This window comes from Corylus avellana, chromosome ca3 (genome assembly GCF_901000735.1).
Source record: "Corylus avellana chromosome ca3, CavTom2PMs-1.0".
NCBI lineage: Eukaryota > Viridiplantae > Streptophyta > Magnoliopsida > Fagales > Betulaceae > Corylus > Corylus avellana.
Window position 1 is genome coordinate 29,707,660 of NC_081543.1, and position 16,238 is coordinate 29,723,897.

At 34.9% G+C, this 16,238-nt stretch overlaps 2 protein-coding genes across 2 annotated transcripts; one reads left to right on the forward strand and one right to left on the reverse strand.

Moving 5' to 3' along the window:
* The first annotated feature begins 614 nt into the window (after nt 1-614).
* Nucleotides 615-6,419, forward strand: LOC132176575 (AT-hook motif nuclear-localized protein 1). The gene is made up of 5 exons (XM_059588824.1): nt 615-1,484; nt 3,070-3,137; nt 4,658-4,789; nt 5,640-5,801; nt 5,924-6,419. Exons 1-5 carry the CDS (start codon nt 1,130-1,132, stop codon nt 6,110-6,112), a joined length of 906 nt encoding a protein of 301 aa, XP_059444807.1. The 5' UTR covers nt 615-1,129; the 3' UTR covers nt 6,113-6,419.
* A 5,675-nt stretch (nt 6,420-12,094) lies between these two features.
* On the reverse strand, nt 12,095-16,238 carry LOC132175412 (ATP-dependent Clp protease proteolytic subunit-related protein 2, chloroplastic). The gene is made up of 9 exons (XM_059587362.1): nt 16,090-16,238; nt 15,959-16,002; nt 15,800-15,872; nt 14,646-14,766; nt 14,054-14,191; nt 13,830-13,946; nt 13,146-13,214; nt 12,942-13,037; nt 12,095-12,587 (listed from the first exon to the last, which is right to left on the reverse strand). Exons 1-9 carry the CDS (start codon nt 16,158-16,160, stop codon nt 12,450-12,452), a joined length of 867 nt encoding a protein of 288 aa, XP_059443345.1. The 5' UTR covers nt 16,161-16,238; the 3' UTR covers nt 12,095-12,449.

The following is a 16,238-nucleotide window of genomic DNA, read 5'->3' on the forward strand; positions in this document are numbered from 1 at the left end:
TTTTTTTTAATCGATCCATAGTTTAAAGATTAGGGGGAAAAAAAAAGTAAATAAAGGTGGAAAAAGCAAAAAAGTAGAATAAAAAAAAGATTTGATATTAAGAAAATTATGATTTTGGTTATACATTTATCACTCTTGTTGCTTGTGCAAGTGTAATGCTTGTGTCACCTACCCAAAAAAAAAAGGATGCTTGGCTTAGACAAGCCCTCTGGTTTCATTTTCCAAACAATTTCTTCAATTCTTGGCAACCAAATTTTACTTACCATTCACCCAAAAGAGATATAATAAATTAAAAGCACGCAAGCCAAAAGGAGAGATAATATATTAATAAAAAAATAAAAAATAATAATGGTGATAATTATTACTTATTATTTCATTTTGTCCACTTTTTCAAAAGAAAATAAAAGAAGAAGGAAAAAAAAAAACAAAAGATAATCCCCTACCCACTTTCAAATTTATTTTATATTATATCTCTACCGGATTCCAACCAATACCCAAATATCAATGTCTTTTTAACATAAAATATTAAATCATCACAAAAAATATTCATGAATGCCCATTATTCAATATTTTCTTATTCAACATTTTCTTTTTCCATTTATTTTTTTAATCTCAATTCGGACAGTCTTAGGAAAGTTAGGCACCCAATTAGCTAAAACAACAAATACAAAGGTTTCTTTATTATCTCAGCATTTTCTGTTCAAATCACAAAATCAAAAATCACAGAGCACGAAAATCAATCTTTTTTCCTCTCAATCTTACTCTATTTTCCCAAAAATAAAAATAAATTTTTTTCTTGAAAAAAATTAGATCATCTTTCTTTGAGCTCTGTTTTTCAGCTTAGCTCTGCAACAGTCTTAAGTTTTGCAGATTAAATCTCACTGAAAATCCTTTCTTTTAGCTCTTCCGCTAGTTTAACACTTCATAGAAGCTTCACTAGCTCTAAAAAAATTCAAGCTTTTGTTTTTCTGGGTTTTGCGTTCCAAGTTTGAGTTTTTCTAGTTTTGAATTTTTTTTTTTGATTTTTTTATTTTTTAAAAAAATTGTACATATTTTTGGTGATTTTTAGATTAACAAAAAAAATGGGTTTCTGATGAGAAGCTCATAGAAAAATCTGTGGGGTTTAGCTATGGAGGCAAGTATGGGGGTCACAGTGGTGGGATCAGATGCTCCGTCGGACTACCATGTAGCTCCGAGGACCGAAAACCCGGCTCCGACCGGTGGATCCGCTCCGGCGGCCCAGGTCGGCGCTCCGCCGCCGACAACGGTGGCTCCGGCGGCGGCGACTCCAGCTTTGCCGGCGAAGAAGAAGAGAGGTCGGCCGAGGAAGTACGGGCTGGACGGTAGCGTAACGATGGCACTTTCGCCGAAGCCGATATCGTCTTCAGCGCCGCCACCGGTGATAGACTTCTCGACTGAGAAGCGTGGGAAAGTGAAGCCGGCCAGCTCGGTGACCAAGACCAAGTTCGAGGTGGAGAATATAGGTAATGGAGAAAAAAAAAAAAAAAAAAAAGTTTATCGCTATGTACCCATTTGAGATTTAAGTGACTGTGTGCTTCTTTTATGGTTAAAAGATGGATTTTTGGTGTTTATGTTTGTAGTTTCTGTTGTTTTTTGCATGTGGGTTTTTGGTTTGGTTTTTTTTGGGTGAAATTGATCTTATAGGGATTTGAGTTTAAGAGGGTTGTTTGGTAGGTGTGGGGCCTCTGATTGGATGCCCTTACTGAGATCTTGATGGATCTGGTAGCTCTGAAAAGAGAGCGAGTTTTATGGGTTGGTGTGGGAATGATGGAATCTTCTTAAAATGGCTGTCATTTTGGCACTTCTCTCCTTTTTAGGAAGAAAATTTCTGGAAGGTGCCAATTTAGGGCAAATTTGCAAAGTGATGGTGAACAGGCTTTAGACTTGAAACCTGTCTTCAACTTACTGACTGATGTCTACTGCCAGAGCGGGAAAGAGGGAAGTTGTTTTTTCCACGTTCTCTAGATATTGGTGTTTTTGTTGTTGGTTTCTTGGAATATAGTTGAAGCAAAATTAAAGGTCTTTAATATTTAGAGCAAAAATTTGATTCTGTCCGAGTGAGTCAGAAATCTGAATATACATGACGAGGTTGCGTTCTCTAAGCTTCCTGTTATTTTTATGTGGTCAAGAGTACTTTCCTCAAGATACTATTTCTATATCCATGTGGGAGTATCTATCAGGATAGACATCATTGCTTATAAAGATGTCTACTTCACTAGTTTCTTATCCAGCTGGCTTCATGCGTGCTGCATTCAAATTTAGATTCCAAGCCTTATCCATCATTAAAGGAGAACGTAGCACTCTGGGTTTTGAATACTCTTTTGCCAAATTAATAATAACTAGTAGGAGAGTTCTTTACATCACCCAGTATTTATCTGCAGGTTCTAATGAGAATTTGGTAATGAAATTACAGCATCAACATTTCAATATTGGCACTGCTTCGGTTTTGTTAACATGTTTTGTATAAGAGTATAAGCTATTCGTCCCTTTTAAAGTGTCCCATGTTTTTGTTTTTTGACATATTTCCTCCCTCTTCCCCCTTCCAAAAAAGCAGGAGATTGAATTACAGAAAAGCAGAAAAAAAAAATTTGTGTAGTTTTTCTGTTATTCAGAGGCCTAGATCTTTTATTTCTTGCTTAGATGCATTGGATTCTTGCATCTAAACAACTATTTTGAAAAACAATCCAGAGCTGGATAACAAAATCCACTGATGTTTTCCCAAAGTTTAAGCTCACTGGATGTTAACCCAACATAACCAGGAATTATTGACATAATTTTTGGAACTGGGTTTATGAAAATATATAGTGTCTCTTGTCCAAAGGACTTCAATTGTTATGTCAATTACTAAAAGAAACCTGATACTCAGCATCTGTGTTGCATCTGAAATATGTGCTGGGAATTGGAGCCTATGAGATGCTTATTTTTTTAAAATTCTCTGCTTTTAGAAGATAAATTATGGAACATGTTACATTGTTGTTTAGCTTGTAAATTAAAAAATTATTTCAGAGAGGAAGAGTTTTCATAATGTTTACTGATTTTGTTCTGTAGGTGAATGGGTTGCATGCTCTGTTGGTGCCAATTTTACACCTCATATCATCACTGTTAATACTGGCGAGGTAATTGATGAAATAAAGTCTCTTTTGAATGTATTCTATATATCACGTGTTGTGAGAAGTTTCACTATGCCAAGTTTGGTTTGCCTAAACGAAGACATTATATGGACTTCACGGTCAGAGAAGGATGACAGTCCTTAAATGCCAGATATTTAGTCCTTACTCTGATTTCCCCCCCTAGTCTGTGCTTAGTAAATTTTCTGAGTGTAGGAGAGAAAATCCTACGTTTGTTCTAAAAATGGAACAGTGGATGTTGGCATTTGGATGAAGAAGAATTGGACTTAAACCTTTGATGCATTTTTACTGCAATACATTGAGGATCCTTTTCTCCTTGGGATTCTTATATGTCGTATCAACCAATAAACTACTTGTGTTAATTGGGTTTCTGTTTCATTTTATTAAAATATATGTGCTTTCTTCTTCTGAGTAGACTGAGGTACTAGAAAGGAAAATCGAAGTATGTATAAAGGCAGGATTCATTTCCTTGTATTGTCAATTCCTATATATTTCCAACCCATTGCATAAATGTTATCTATTACATGATGCATTGCAATATAAGAATGTATCTTTGTAAATCTGAAATAATTTGATCATTTCTGTAAAACTCTTTTAAATTGTCCCTTTGATACTTTAAAACAAAGAACAAATAAAAACATGGTTTTTGTAATTGGGGAAATATTCCTGTAGAAGGTAAAAAACTGGTTCCTTTTCTAGTTTGGGTTTATTGTGTATATTGATTGCTTATGTGTAGATATATATTCATTAAGTGTTTGAATTTTTTTTACCAACTTCTGAGCCCTTTAAATTAATGAGAATTAGATAATCAAATTTGCAAACATTTTGACTTTGGTATTTGACTACATTTTTGGGGAGCCTTAAAAACTTCAAATGGCCTCCAAAATTCGCTGTTGTGCCTTCAACCTACCGGCATTTGGGGACGATGTGCTTCAAGTAAGTTTATGAACAGAGTAGAATCATTTTAATCCAACATTTCTAACACCAACTTTAGTGAGATAAGTATGTTAAATCATCACTTATTTCAAAAGCTTAAACTAATCAGAAATGGTAAATTCAATTATTTTTAACACTCACGTTTATACCCAAACTCCCCCTCAAGAAATGAAGCCCCTCACATGGAATATTTAATTAAAGTAGGATGTGAATTTTGGAGACAATGATCGAACTAAGAACCTCTTTTAAGATATTATGTTAAATTACTACTTATCCCAAAAGTTTTAAGCTGTTAGGAAAAAGTTAATTTAGTTGGTTAATTAGTCTTCAACAAAGTCCTTCAAAAAAATATTTGCATTTTATATAAGGCTCCAGATCCAGATCAATGCCGATTTACCTGGAGTATACACATATTCTGGGAGATACTGCAGAAAATACTGGATATCAGTTTTTGTAGTACTATTTCAGCATGATTTCTATCAGTGTGCTTCTTACTTTTAATAGCTAATTCAAGCAATTAAATTGACTTTCATCCTAATGCCTAACGGTGATGTTCCTCTTGGTTGTTTTAGGATGTTACAATGAAGGTCATATCCTTTTCTCAGCAAGGGCCTCGAGCAATATGCATTCTCTCTGCAAATGGTGTGATATCAAGCGTCACACTTCGTCAACCTGATTCTTCTGGGGGTACATTGACATACGAGGTGATGCATATTATCCCCCTTAGATAAAATGACAATTAGTAACCTAATCGTGTTACGATGACACTGGATAACTTTATGCATCGCTTTGACAGTTTTACGCTTGGTATTTTTCTTTTCTGTTAAAAATTTTATTAACTAATTGATGTATTTTACACGCATGCATGCGCACCCGAAGACATCTATAGCGTCTGCTTTTCCTGATCTCCTAACATGCATTTGAGAAGTCCTAGCCAGTTTCCAGTTATTTCCAGAATATTAGGCTAAACTTTTTTCAGGTTTCATAGTATTATGTCTACAGATATTGTTGGAGTTGTGTTTGTTGTTGAAAATCATTTCTAATAATCATGTTGTGGTAATTCGGATGACACTTGGTGCCTACACTTGCTTAATGGATGGATTTAGGAATAGACTCAAGAGAGGCTGGCTTTTAGATCTATCTTTTTCTCTTTAATTTTTTAAGCCAGAAATTTACAACTAGCCCTTTGAGGCTTCAGTTTATGGAAACTGCCCTGAGAAAGTTAATATCTGCTAGATTTCCCTTGCTAGTTATTGATTTATGTTGGGCCAGGTGGACCACCTCATGAAAAGGCGGGGGGGAGCCTTTTCATTATTCTGTTTATACATATTGTATGTTTATTAGTCTCATCATTGGGTCAGCTGGTTTTGTTTTCCAGTCAAGTTGCAATAAACCCTGTCCTTAGGAGTACAGTTTACAGTTTGTTGATTTATTATGTCATTATTGGCTTTATTGAACAATTCAATTTCTTGTGGTTTCAATTTCATTGTCATAAAACTGTCTGCTGCTAATATCTAGTATGTATCCAATTTCTTTCTACTGCTGTACTTACAGGGACGTTTTGAGATATTGTCGTTATCCGGATCATTCATGCCTAATGATAGTGGAGGAACAAGAAGCAGATCTGGTGGGATGAGTGTTTCATTAGCGAGTCCAGACGGACGAGTAGTAGGCGGTGGAGTTGCTGGTCTATTAGTAGCTGCGGGTCCTGTGCAGGTATGACTCTTATTGCTGGTCTATTACTACAGAACCCTCTTAACAGGATCTCCTTTAAGAAGTGATGATTGTTAGTTTGTTACAAATTCTGATATATTTGCCTTTTCATTGGCATGAATCAGGTTGTAGTAGGCAGTTTTCTGGCAGGGAACCAGCATGAGCAGAAGCCCAAAAAACAGAAACACGAGTACGTATCAATCGCAGCTCCAACCGCAGCTGTTCCGATATCTAGCGCAGATCCTTGGTCATCGTTGCCACCAGATTCCAGGAATAAGCCTACTGACATTAATGTATCTTTGCCTGGAGGGTAATATAATGGGGCCCTCCTTCACTTTATTGTGCAGTATGAGGTTGTTACTGACCACATTGGCAATCGAACTCCATTAGTTGGATCTCACTTTCCTGTATTTGTTTGGTCTGTAAACTTATCGACTATATATTAGTACCGGCATGTTGTTTTCACCTTCCTTTTTAGGTAGTGTTTACATTAGATAGCTGAGTGTAGGCTTCTGTTGCTGCTCTTGTGTCGTGTAGAATAGTTTGATGTAATATCTACACCCTGACCTGCCTTTCTTCGAGTGATGATGATTGTGATTTGAAACTTGTTTTTAGACATTCCTAACTCATGTCTCCCAATTGTATGTCCATTGGATTCAGCTTGCCTCCGGTGAAAAAATAACTGGTGATCTCCCGCGATTCAGATAAGCGGTGAAGATTCACAGAAGATGTTCGGTTATTTTTTAACTGGAGGCAAGCGAAATCCATATTAATTTCTTCGGCAATTCTTCTCCAAAAATTAAAAAGAGAAGGTAAAAAGAAGTTGGCCACATGTATATAAGTTTGATACCTATTTCAGGGTGATCAAATCATGTTCTTGACCAAGCCCAAGGGCAAAAGATTCATTTGTGTTGCATGAAAAGTCTAGGCCTGGCAATTTTTTTACATGATTTGTGAATCTGACATGAATTTAACACAAAATTAGCAGGTTAAAGTAAAGAGATCTAATCGGTTTAATTAAATGGGTTGAGTTAGAGGTGACCTATATAGTAATATCCTTATACCTCAACATACCCTAACTTGACATACGACATAAAAGATTGACAATTTTTATATGACCAACAAATCCAATACAAAATTAGCCAACTAGAATTAAAGAGTCTAATCTGTTTAATTAAATGAGTTTTATACTACTTTAATATGATCCAAACTTAACACACGTAAAAAAAAAAAATTAATTACCATAGCATGAGAGGACACATAAAAAAAAAAACTTATCCTTATTGTCTGCTTTTTGATTTGATTGCTAAACCAGTGAGAGTAGAGATTTTCCAGCCAGACAAGTTCCACTCAAGTAAGCTCACATGCATTGGGTGTAAAAAGATTTTGTGATAAAATAAATAAATGAGAGAGATGAAACCTACACCAGGAAATAGGAAGGATAGAGGCCTCTTGGCTCTCGCTGTCAAAGACTCTCTGCTTTTGTTTCCTTCTAAGACCCCATTTCTCTCTGTTTTCCAAGCTCATTGCCCGAGACCAGGTCAAGTGTACGTCTATGTATCTACTGCTTTGCCACTCTGTCACCTTCATCCAATCAGAAAAGATTTCTAGAAAAAGTGAAAAGACCCATCTCAAGGGAATCATCCATTAATAATCTTTCCTACGAAGAAACGAAAAGCTCTCTTGATGTGGAAAGTATCTCTCTGTTTTGAAAGGTAAAATAAAAGCTTGACTTTTTCAGAGGCCATTTTCATGCTTCTCATTCATTATGATCTATCACGTCAACAACATATACAAGTCTGGGAGGTTACCTTCAATAAATGTCTTTTTAACTAAGCTATCAAAGTCAAAGCATCCCTAAATCCGGGGACTTTACTCAATGACTTTTGGAATCTTTTTTTTATAGAAATATTCTAGAGCTTGTGACAGATTGTGATGAGCCAAATGGCTAATCCAATACCCTAGATACACCTTTATCCGGCATCAAAGTGGAGTTCTTCTATAGCGACTTTAGCTCAGTTGATCTTAATAACTAATCATCCTCTTCGTTAGGGCATTTACGAGCCCTTGCGGCAACCACATGTGTGCCTTTCAGCAACTAATCTTTTGATTTGCCGTAAAAAATTACCTTTTATGGTAATTATTTTCTTGGTCAGTGGGCTAAGAAAATAAGTAGAAATTAGGATCATTTTCAGTTCATTTCTAATTAGTTAAAGTGGATGAGTATTTTTGTCAAAAATGAAAAGACAAAAATACCCCTCAAGTATAACTAACGGGATATTCTTCGGTTCATTTGAACTGGAGAGGATCATGTTCCAAATAGTAGACTATGTCATTTATTTGATCTATTTTCAATTTTTTATTATTTTTATTTGACTATCAATTGTACTTAAAGTTTGTTGGAAGTCCTCACCCCTCTATGTATGTTTTTTTATTAGTGAGTTTGGTAGAACTTGAACCCACAATATTTATTTAATGAAAATTAATCTAGCCCATAAAAAAGGGAAGGAAAAAAAAAAAGAAAAAAAAAGGAACCAAATGGCTAATGATCATTCAAATTATAAAGTTTGTTTAACAAAAAAAAGAAAGAGTGATGTTTACACGCCATATTTTATCTTAATATGTTAAGGTGGTAGAGTCTAGTGACAAGAGTTGATTTAATGGCTATTAGACCCTATAACATCAGCATAATAAGATAAAAATTGAATAAAGTTATCATACTGATGTGGCAGTGTATCCAATACTAATATGACATGGTAGTTGTTATTCTTAAAAAAAATAAAAAATAAAATAAAATAAAAAATTCTCTAGGGTTAGTTTAAACTATCACGTCAGCAATTTGGGATGAAAATATAGTTTCTAACATTATTATTATTATTATTTTAAAAAAAGTCCAAATAACTTCTAGACTTTACCACATAAACGGAGCAAAATCTATGTAGGATATAGCATTACTCATCACCTCGGCAATTGAAAGTTGAAACCGTCAAAAACCCTTAAAAGTCCTGAATTTCCTGGCAATACATAGCAGTTGACATGCTTTTGGGCTGATTGGATCCGCTTGTGTTAAGGCAGACCAAAAACTCAAACTTTTCGCGAATTTGTGCGGTTTGAATTATTCTTACACGCTTCGTTATTGCGGCTACCAGAAAACACGTTTCATGTTTGCAACTCTCAGAGTATATTCCTTATTTTAGCCACGTACAGCCGCCACACTGAGGGTTCCTAAGCAGGACAACCAAATCAAAAACAGAGGCTTAAGAAATTTCTGGGTATATCTTATCATGCTTGAAAAATTTGTTTATTACCATGCACCAGGTTTACTTCACTGAATTTCCAGGAAAATGACGGGGGTATGCTACTAACACACTCAATATAACTTTCCAAGAAAAAGCACTTTTGAGATACTATAAATTATGTTTACCCTGCCAAAACAAGAAATAAAAAAACATTCAACCAATATTTCCAATTCTGCATATGAGATTTGTAAAGATATTGATACCTCTGGTGCTGTGTTTGGTAGCCATTGGGGTCCTGAGCCTTTGGCTGTCAAACAGAGAACACAGGCTTCATGGATTCTCAAATAGTCCTCTTCTTTTGTTTTCAGTTTTGAACACAATAGTCATTGCCATCCTTGTTTTAAGTTATAGACCATATTTGGAAGAAGTCGACCGGAATTGGCCTGACCTCCCGCCTCTGTATGAAGGGGATGGAAAATGGCCTATCCTCCCGCCTCTGTATGAAGGGGATGGAAAATGGCCTATCCTCCCGCTTCTGTATGAAGCGGATGGAAAAGGCGACACGGGGGATTACATTGAGGATGAAGAGGAATATAATGGTTCAGATGAATATGAGGAAGATAATGATGATGATGATGATAGCGATGATGAGGAATATGAAAATTTGGAGATGAGAATTGAAAGCTTTATTGCTAAGGTCTATGAACAAAGGAGGAAGGAGCGTTTGTTGGAGAGTCGTGGCACACAGCTCTGATTTGGCTAAACTGCTATGAAGCATGATAAGCTACATCTGGGTTCATTTTTTAGAGAACATTTTTGAATTCCCTCTGTTTTAGTTGGGGATAATATTCATTGTATTCTTTTTTCCTCTTATGTACAGATACAGATGCATCCACTTTTAAGGACAATCAATAACATTGCCAGTCCTAATAATAATTGATATTACTTAACTCTAGTTATTAAATAGCAATACAGTGTTTGCCTTAAAATTGTGACATGTGGCGTGAACCATTTTTATTTTAAAGTTAAATGATTTTTTAAGGTATAATTTGTGAATCGGTTTTTTAAGAGTTACTTAAAAATCAATCATTAAATTAGCTTAATTAATAGCGTTTAATTATATTTCAAGTGTTTTTTATATATAAATTATTTTATAAATTAAGTATTATTAATGTTTAAATCAAATAAGGAAACAAATAATAGAAATCAAATCATATATCATATATAATAGCCAAAACCTTCGTTTGAAGTGCCTTCAAATAGCCAAAACCATTTTTTTTTTTGGTTAAATACCTTTCAAATATATGTGGTTTGCACCAAAATCAAATAACTACCTGGGTTTTCAAAAATGTCACAAATGATACCTCTAGTAAGCAAATAAATCCACTTGGTACTTCCGTCAAGATTCTGTTAAGTTTTTTAACGAAGCGCCATGTCACCTTCACACATGGCACGGTACCTATGGTTTTAAGGCGCCATGTGGCATGGTACCTAAGTTTTTGGGTGCCACGTCATATTAAAAAAAAAAAAAAAAAAGGAAGGAGAGCTAGTGGTGGCCGAACTACCCCCATGCCAAATGGGGTATCACGCCACATGTAAGGGTGACATGACGCTCCATTAAAAAACTAACAGAATCTTGATAGAAGTATCAAGTGAATTTATTTGTTTATCACATGTAGCATTTGTGACATTTTTCAAAACTCAAGTGGCTATTTGATTTTAGTGCAAACCACAGGTACTGAAAATGTATTTAACCATTTTTTTAAAGACTAAACCAATTTTTTAATTCATTATTTTAAAAACTGTACAGTTAAAAATTAAACAAGTTCATATTTGTGTTCTCTCTCTATCACTTTTTTTTTTCCTTCAATTCATTCACTCTCATTCCACGTCTCTCTTTTGAACCGGTTCATATTTTCTCTCTCTTTCCTTTTTTTTTTCCTCTCTCCACGTCTCTCTCTCTTTTAGTCTTTTCTCTCCAAGTTTTTCACTCTCTCAACGTCTCTCTCCTCTTTTTTTCTCTCCACCTTTATCTTTCTCTTTTTCTACTCTTCAACATTAACAAAAACAGAATCTATTGGCCTAAAAATTCAACTTGAAGTAATTATTCTTCTTAATCTTTTTTTTTCCTCATACCAACAATATTTTAACATATTCTAATTTATATAAATTAAAGGTCTTATATTTTTATTCATTTGAATGTTTATGGATTTTTTTTGTTTGTGTAATTTACTCAAATTTTCAAGCATATTTTAAAGTGTTTTTTTTTTTTTTTCTCTGCTTTTGAAAGCAATATAATACAAATCGATACTAAATTAAGCACCCAATACAGTTGACAATATGTCAACCTTTGTTTTTTTTTTGGCTTTTGGAAGTATTTTTCATATAAAAATGCTTTCAAAACACCAAACCAATAATTAAGTGCCGAATTTGATGTGAAATGATTTATTTGATTGCATTAAATGTTGAATGAAAAATTTTCTTTTATTTTGTATTCCTAAAAAAAAAAAATATTTATGCTTTGTATTTTTTTTAATATTCGAAATTATATAGGTTTTATTTGCATTGAAATAAGATAGATGATTTATTTGATTGCACTAAATCTTAATTAAAATATTTTGTTTTATTTTGTATTCATAATTTTTTTTTTTTTTTTTTTTCAAATGTTCAGAATTATGTGAATTTTATTTGTATTTAAATATAACTTTCCGTAACTCTGTTTATTGAAAGAGAGCTGATTGATTTTTTAACATGACTATTTTAGCTTGTAATAAAAATAAACAATGAAGATGCATTTAAGTTTTAAAATCAAATATAATAAAGAACCCCGCGCATAGCGCGGGTTATATGCTAGTTTGTATAATTACCAAGCATATTTGTTCAGAATAAAACCTAATGCAAGTTACTTTTTGCTCACTGTCACTGATATAGAATGCTGCTAACAATTTTATTAAGCCCTAATTGACACAACATTGTAATATCAGCTGTTTATTTTTGGCTTTAGCAATATAATAGAAGGCACAATTGATTTAATGGGAAAAAAATAAAAAACAGATATATTCAGTGCAACTCAACTCCCATGAGTCATATAGTATGATAATGATGAGGAATGAATCTGACAAGATAGGTAGCGAGGAAGGAAATATTGCTTTCCAGAAGCCGTCATTGGGGGCACCATTAATCTCAAAATCATGAAAGTAATATAAATTTCTATGAAACCATTTCTAACTACACAGCTAATCATACATGTCTATAAATAAACTTGGGGAATATTCTGAAATGTCAAACAGCACTCATCTCAGATTCTCAAGCACTAAGAAGTACATTATCCTAGCCTTGTTCCTGCATCCTTGAGAGGTGCATCAGCTTCAATTCGGGTATTGTGGGCAATCATCTTATTAAGCTTTGTACACTAACCAAGCCCAGTTCCCGCATCCTTGCGAGGTGCATCAGCCTTAATACGGGGTGGCCTGACAATACGATCAATTAGCCCATATTCAAGAGCCTCCTGAGCATTAAACCGCTTCATCCTGCTTAGGTCGCTGTTAATCTGCATAAATCCATTAAGATAGAATTTCAAGCTCATCATACTCCATATTTTCAGAAATACAAGTGAACTTCCTCAAGGAATGAAGAGAAACACACTGTTCAAAATGTAAAATAAATTGGTAAGACCGGAGAATAAAAAAGGCCAATGAAGATTCACAATCGCACGTTTGTTCAGGTAGAATGTAGAAGCCGGAGCTCAGAAGGGAAAAAAAATGATTGTATAAGTTGGTAAGATGTGAACTTGGAGAATCTTAAGCTTCTTAATAGCAACTTAATTACAAGAGCAAGTGTCAATTTTTTATAAGTGACAAATAAACAGCCAAAAAGACTAGATTTTAGTGACGAGCAAACTAACTTTCTCAACAGGCTGGCCTGTTTTCTTAGCCAACTCATTAAAAAGGTAGTCCCTGATTCTGAGGAGCTCATTTGCTTCATTTTGAATGTCATCCGCCTGACAGAAAATTTCATATATGCATGTAAATTGCAAGGAAATGAAAAAGCATATAAATAACGAGTATCTATAACAGGTTTACATGAAAAAGACAGAATGCTGTCACACCTGACCACGAGCAGCTCCAGCAGGAGATTGTAGTGCGATTCTTGAAAGCGGCATTGCAAAGCGGTTACCCTTTTGAAGGAAAAAACTACGTAAATATAAAATTAAATCAAGAGTGCAGGCATTCGAGCTATAAAAAAGGTGAATTCAACCTATGCAAAGAGCATATTATACTCAACTCAACTCAGTGAGCCTTATTCCCAATTAAAGGGGGTCAGTCCATACATCCTCATCAACTAATCAAGGTCAGCCACATGTATTTTTTTCTACTATTCTATCCAATATATAATCACACTCACAGTTGCCTCCCTATTAACATATCCTTCTTCACTATTTCGACCGATATTGTGTGAGGCCACAAGGAACATATGATGCTAAACAAGAATATATTCCAACAATCCTGTAGGGTATTAGGGTTACCAAAAACAGTACAAATGAGGAAGGAAGAGATATGTGATCTCTTGAGGGGCATCCCAACTTGTTAATCACACAATTCCATCAAAACAGTCTTTTGGATGCTTCAATAAATGAAGACAGACCACAACTGATACGACAAAACAGAAGAAAAAGGAAAGAACTGTCCACCATTATTCAGCATTGACTGCATTAGTCAAAATCACTATATAGTAGGTCCAACTCCCCTGCATTCGCACTGCCATTCCAGACTCTAGTGGAGAAAATTATTACCTTTTCTCCAGCTGCAAGAAGAAAAGCTGCTAGATTGTAGGCATATCCCACACAATGGGTGCCGACAGGACTCTGCAAGCTCTGCATGGTGTCAAAGATGGACATACTTGGAGTAAGCTGCAAAAAGAGCAAGCCTTTAGCAAGGGAAAAGACATCACTAGCAACAAAAATATAGAGAAAGAGGCAGGATTTGATTGCAGAAGACTTGTTCATCAGGGACTCACATCTCCACCAGGACCATTGATGTACATATAGAGCTTTTTAGAATTATCAATACTATCGAGGTACAACATTGTTGCCAGTATTTGATTGCTAAACTCTTCATCTATATGTTGTCCAATAAAGATAACACGTTCTCGGTACTGCATTACAAGAATTCAGTGAGTTACTTAGAGAGATATGATTAAGCATAAATCAGGTAGAAAAATCACAAGGAAACATGACATCCACAAATAAAAATTGATATTGAATAGATTAGCCTTTGATATTCAATTCACTTATGATCGTGCTCACAAAAAGAATTTCAAGGCCAATTTAGAAGGATCATCAAACAACATAAACAAAAAAAGCACTGTTTTGAATAAAAAGAAAAGAAGACCAAAATTTAAAATTAACAGATAGTTAAGATCATTGGATTGAGTCCATGGCCCAGGATATTCGTAGTCTTTTTTTGTTTTTTAATAGGTGTGATACACGAAAGTGATTGCCCAACCCAGATTTACATCATATCTTTGTTATTAATCATAAATACAAACTTTTAGTTTGGCAAATTAATTTGACTATTTGTTTGTCAAAGAGATAGCTGTAGTGACTTACAAGGGCATTCCATAGGTCAACCCATTGCCAAGTTCCCTCACCAGGAGTTCTGTATGGCACTCTTGGTGTCCCTATAGGCATCATTCTAACTCGCCCTCGCATCGCTATATTGTTACGAGTCCTGTAAACATAGAAGAGCATCACGCATGCAGTACCACATCACTTAGCAATCAGACCAGCTCTAAAGAAGAAAAAAAGCACTGAAAGTCGCAAGACATTCTGTTTATTAAAGAAGGCTAAACCAAAATAGAGTATACTTCTTTGAAAAAAAAGTGGCAAAATTATTAGAAACATGGATCTCATAAGAGAGTGGCATAAAAAATACAATGTCTCGAACTTCCAACTACAGGGCGAGTTGTTCTCTAGAAGAAGAAATTCAATGTGTTGGAGATATATTTACAGGACTAAGGAAAAAATGATATATACAATGTAAAATATTTAAGTATGCAGTCAAGTATCCATAACGCAAGCATGCATCCAAGCAGCATGTATGAGTTGCCACTGAAGATAAACAAGGCAACATTTCTGAAAAAAGAGCAAGGGACAAAACATCATCGAGAGATGGCAAACCAAAAGTAACTTTGAAAGCGAATTAAGAACTATGTCTAGGCATCCAGAAAAACACGAATCTAGGCAATCATCATCTCTCATCAAGTAGTCATTAAAAAGAAAAGGAACACTGTGAAAGCAAGTTCAAGACGGAGCAAAGGGGTTCTCATTCTAGACGGAGCAATATTTCAAAACCAAAATTTTCATTGTCTCCATATAAACCCAAAACTCAGAAGGAAAATTCAAAGATGACAACAAAAACCAATAACAAAAGGTTAGGCTAATCCCTCGCAGGGCATATCAATAACCAACAGAATTTCCTTTAATCACAAACACTGAAGGACAAAGACATAAAGAATTAACCCATATCTTTGTATATTGAATTGCTCACTGGAGCAAAAAGTAGTATAATTCAATTAATCCCATCAAAGAACAACAAATACCCATATCATTTTGTGATTAGATACATATGCTTTTAAGTTACAAAAAAAAAAAAAAGGGTCACAAAATTTACTTGGTGCCGCGCAATCCCATAACAGTTTTCCACCAATCTTTCAGACCCACGAATTAAATTGAAAATATATATATTATATCCATTCAGTCACCTGGGTTGGAGGCTCTTGTTAACTTTTCCATAGAATTCAGCCGTCAAGTTAGGTACTCCAGTTCCAAACGCACCTGACAGCAACATTGAAAAGAAATATGGATTGAGAAAAGAGAGCGTGAAAGAAATTCAGGAAAAGAGCGAACGGAATGTGACATACCCAAAGATTGAAGCTTTAGACCTGAATAAAGCTTTGTGGCGCAACTGTCGAAGACAAAGATCAGTTAATTAAAGTACTTACTGATTTTGATTTCCACACCTAAAAATACAAGCAAGAGAGAGAAAGAGAACCTGGGTGGAGGATGAGAGGCTCTGGTTTGGGGGTGAAGACTCGGAGTAGAAGCATGAAAAGAGAATGCCATTTTCACAGAGAAGAGAGCGAGAGAGCAAAGTGAAGGACTCTTCTTAGAAATTGGTCGAGGGGGGTAGATTACGGAGTG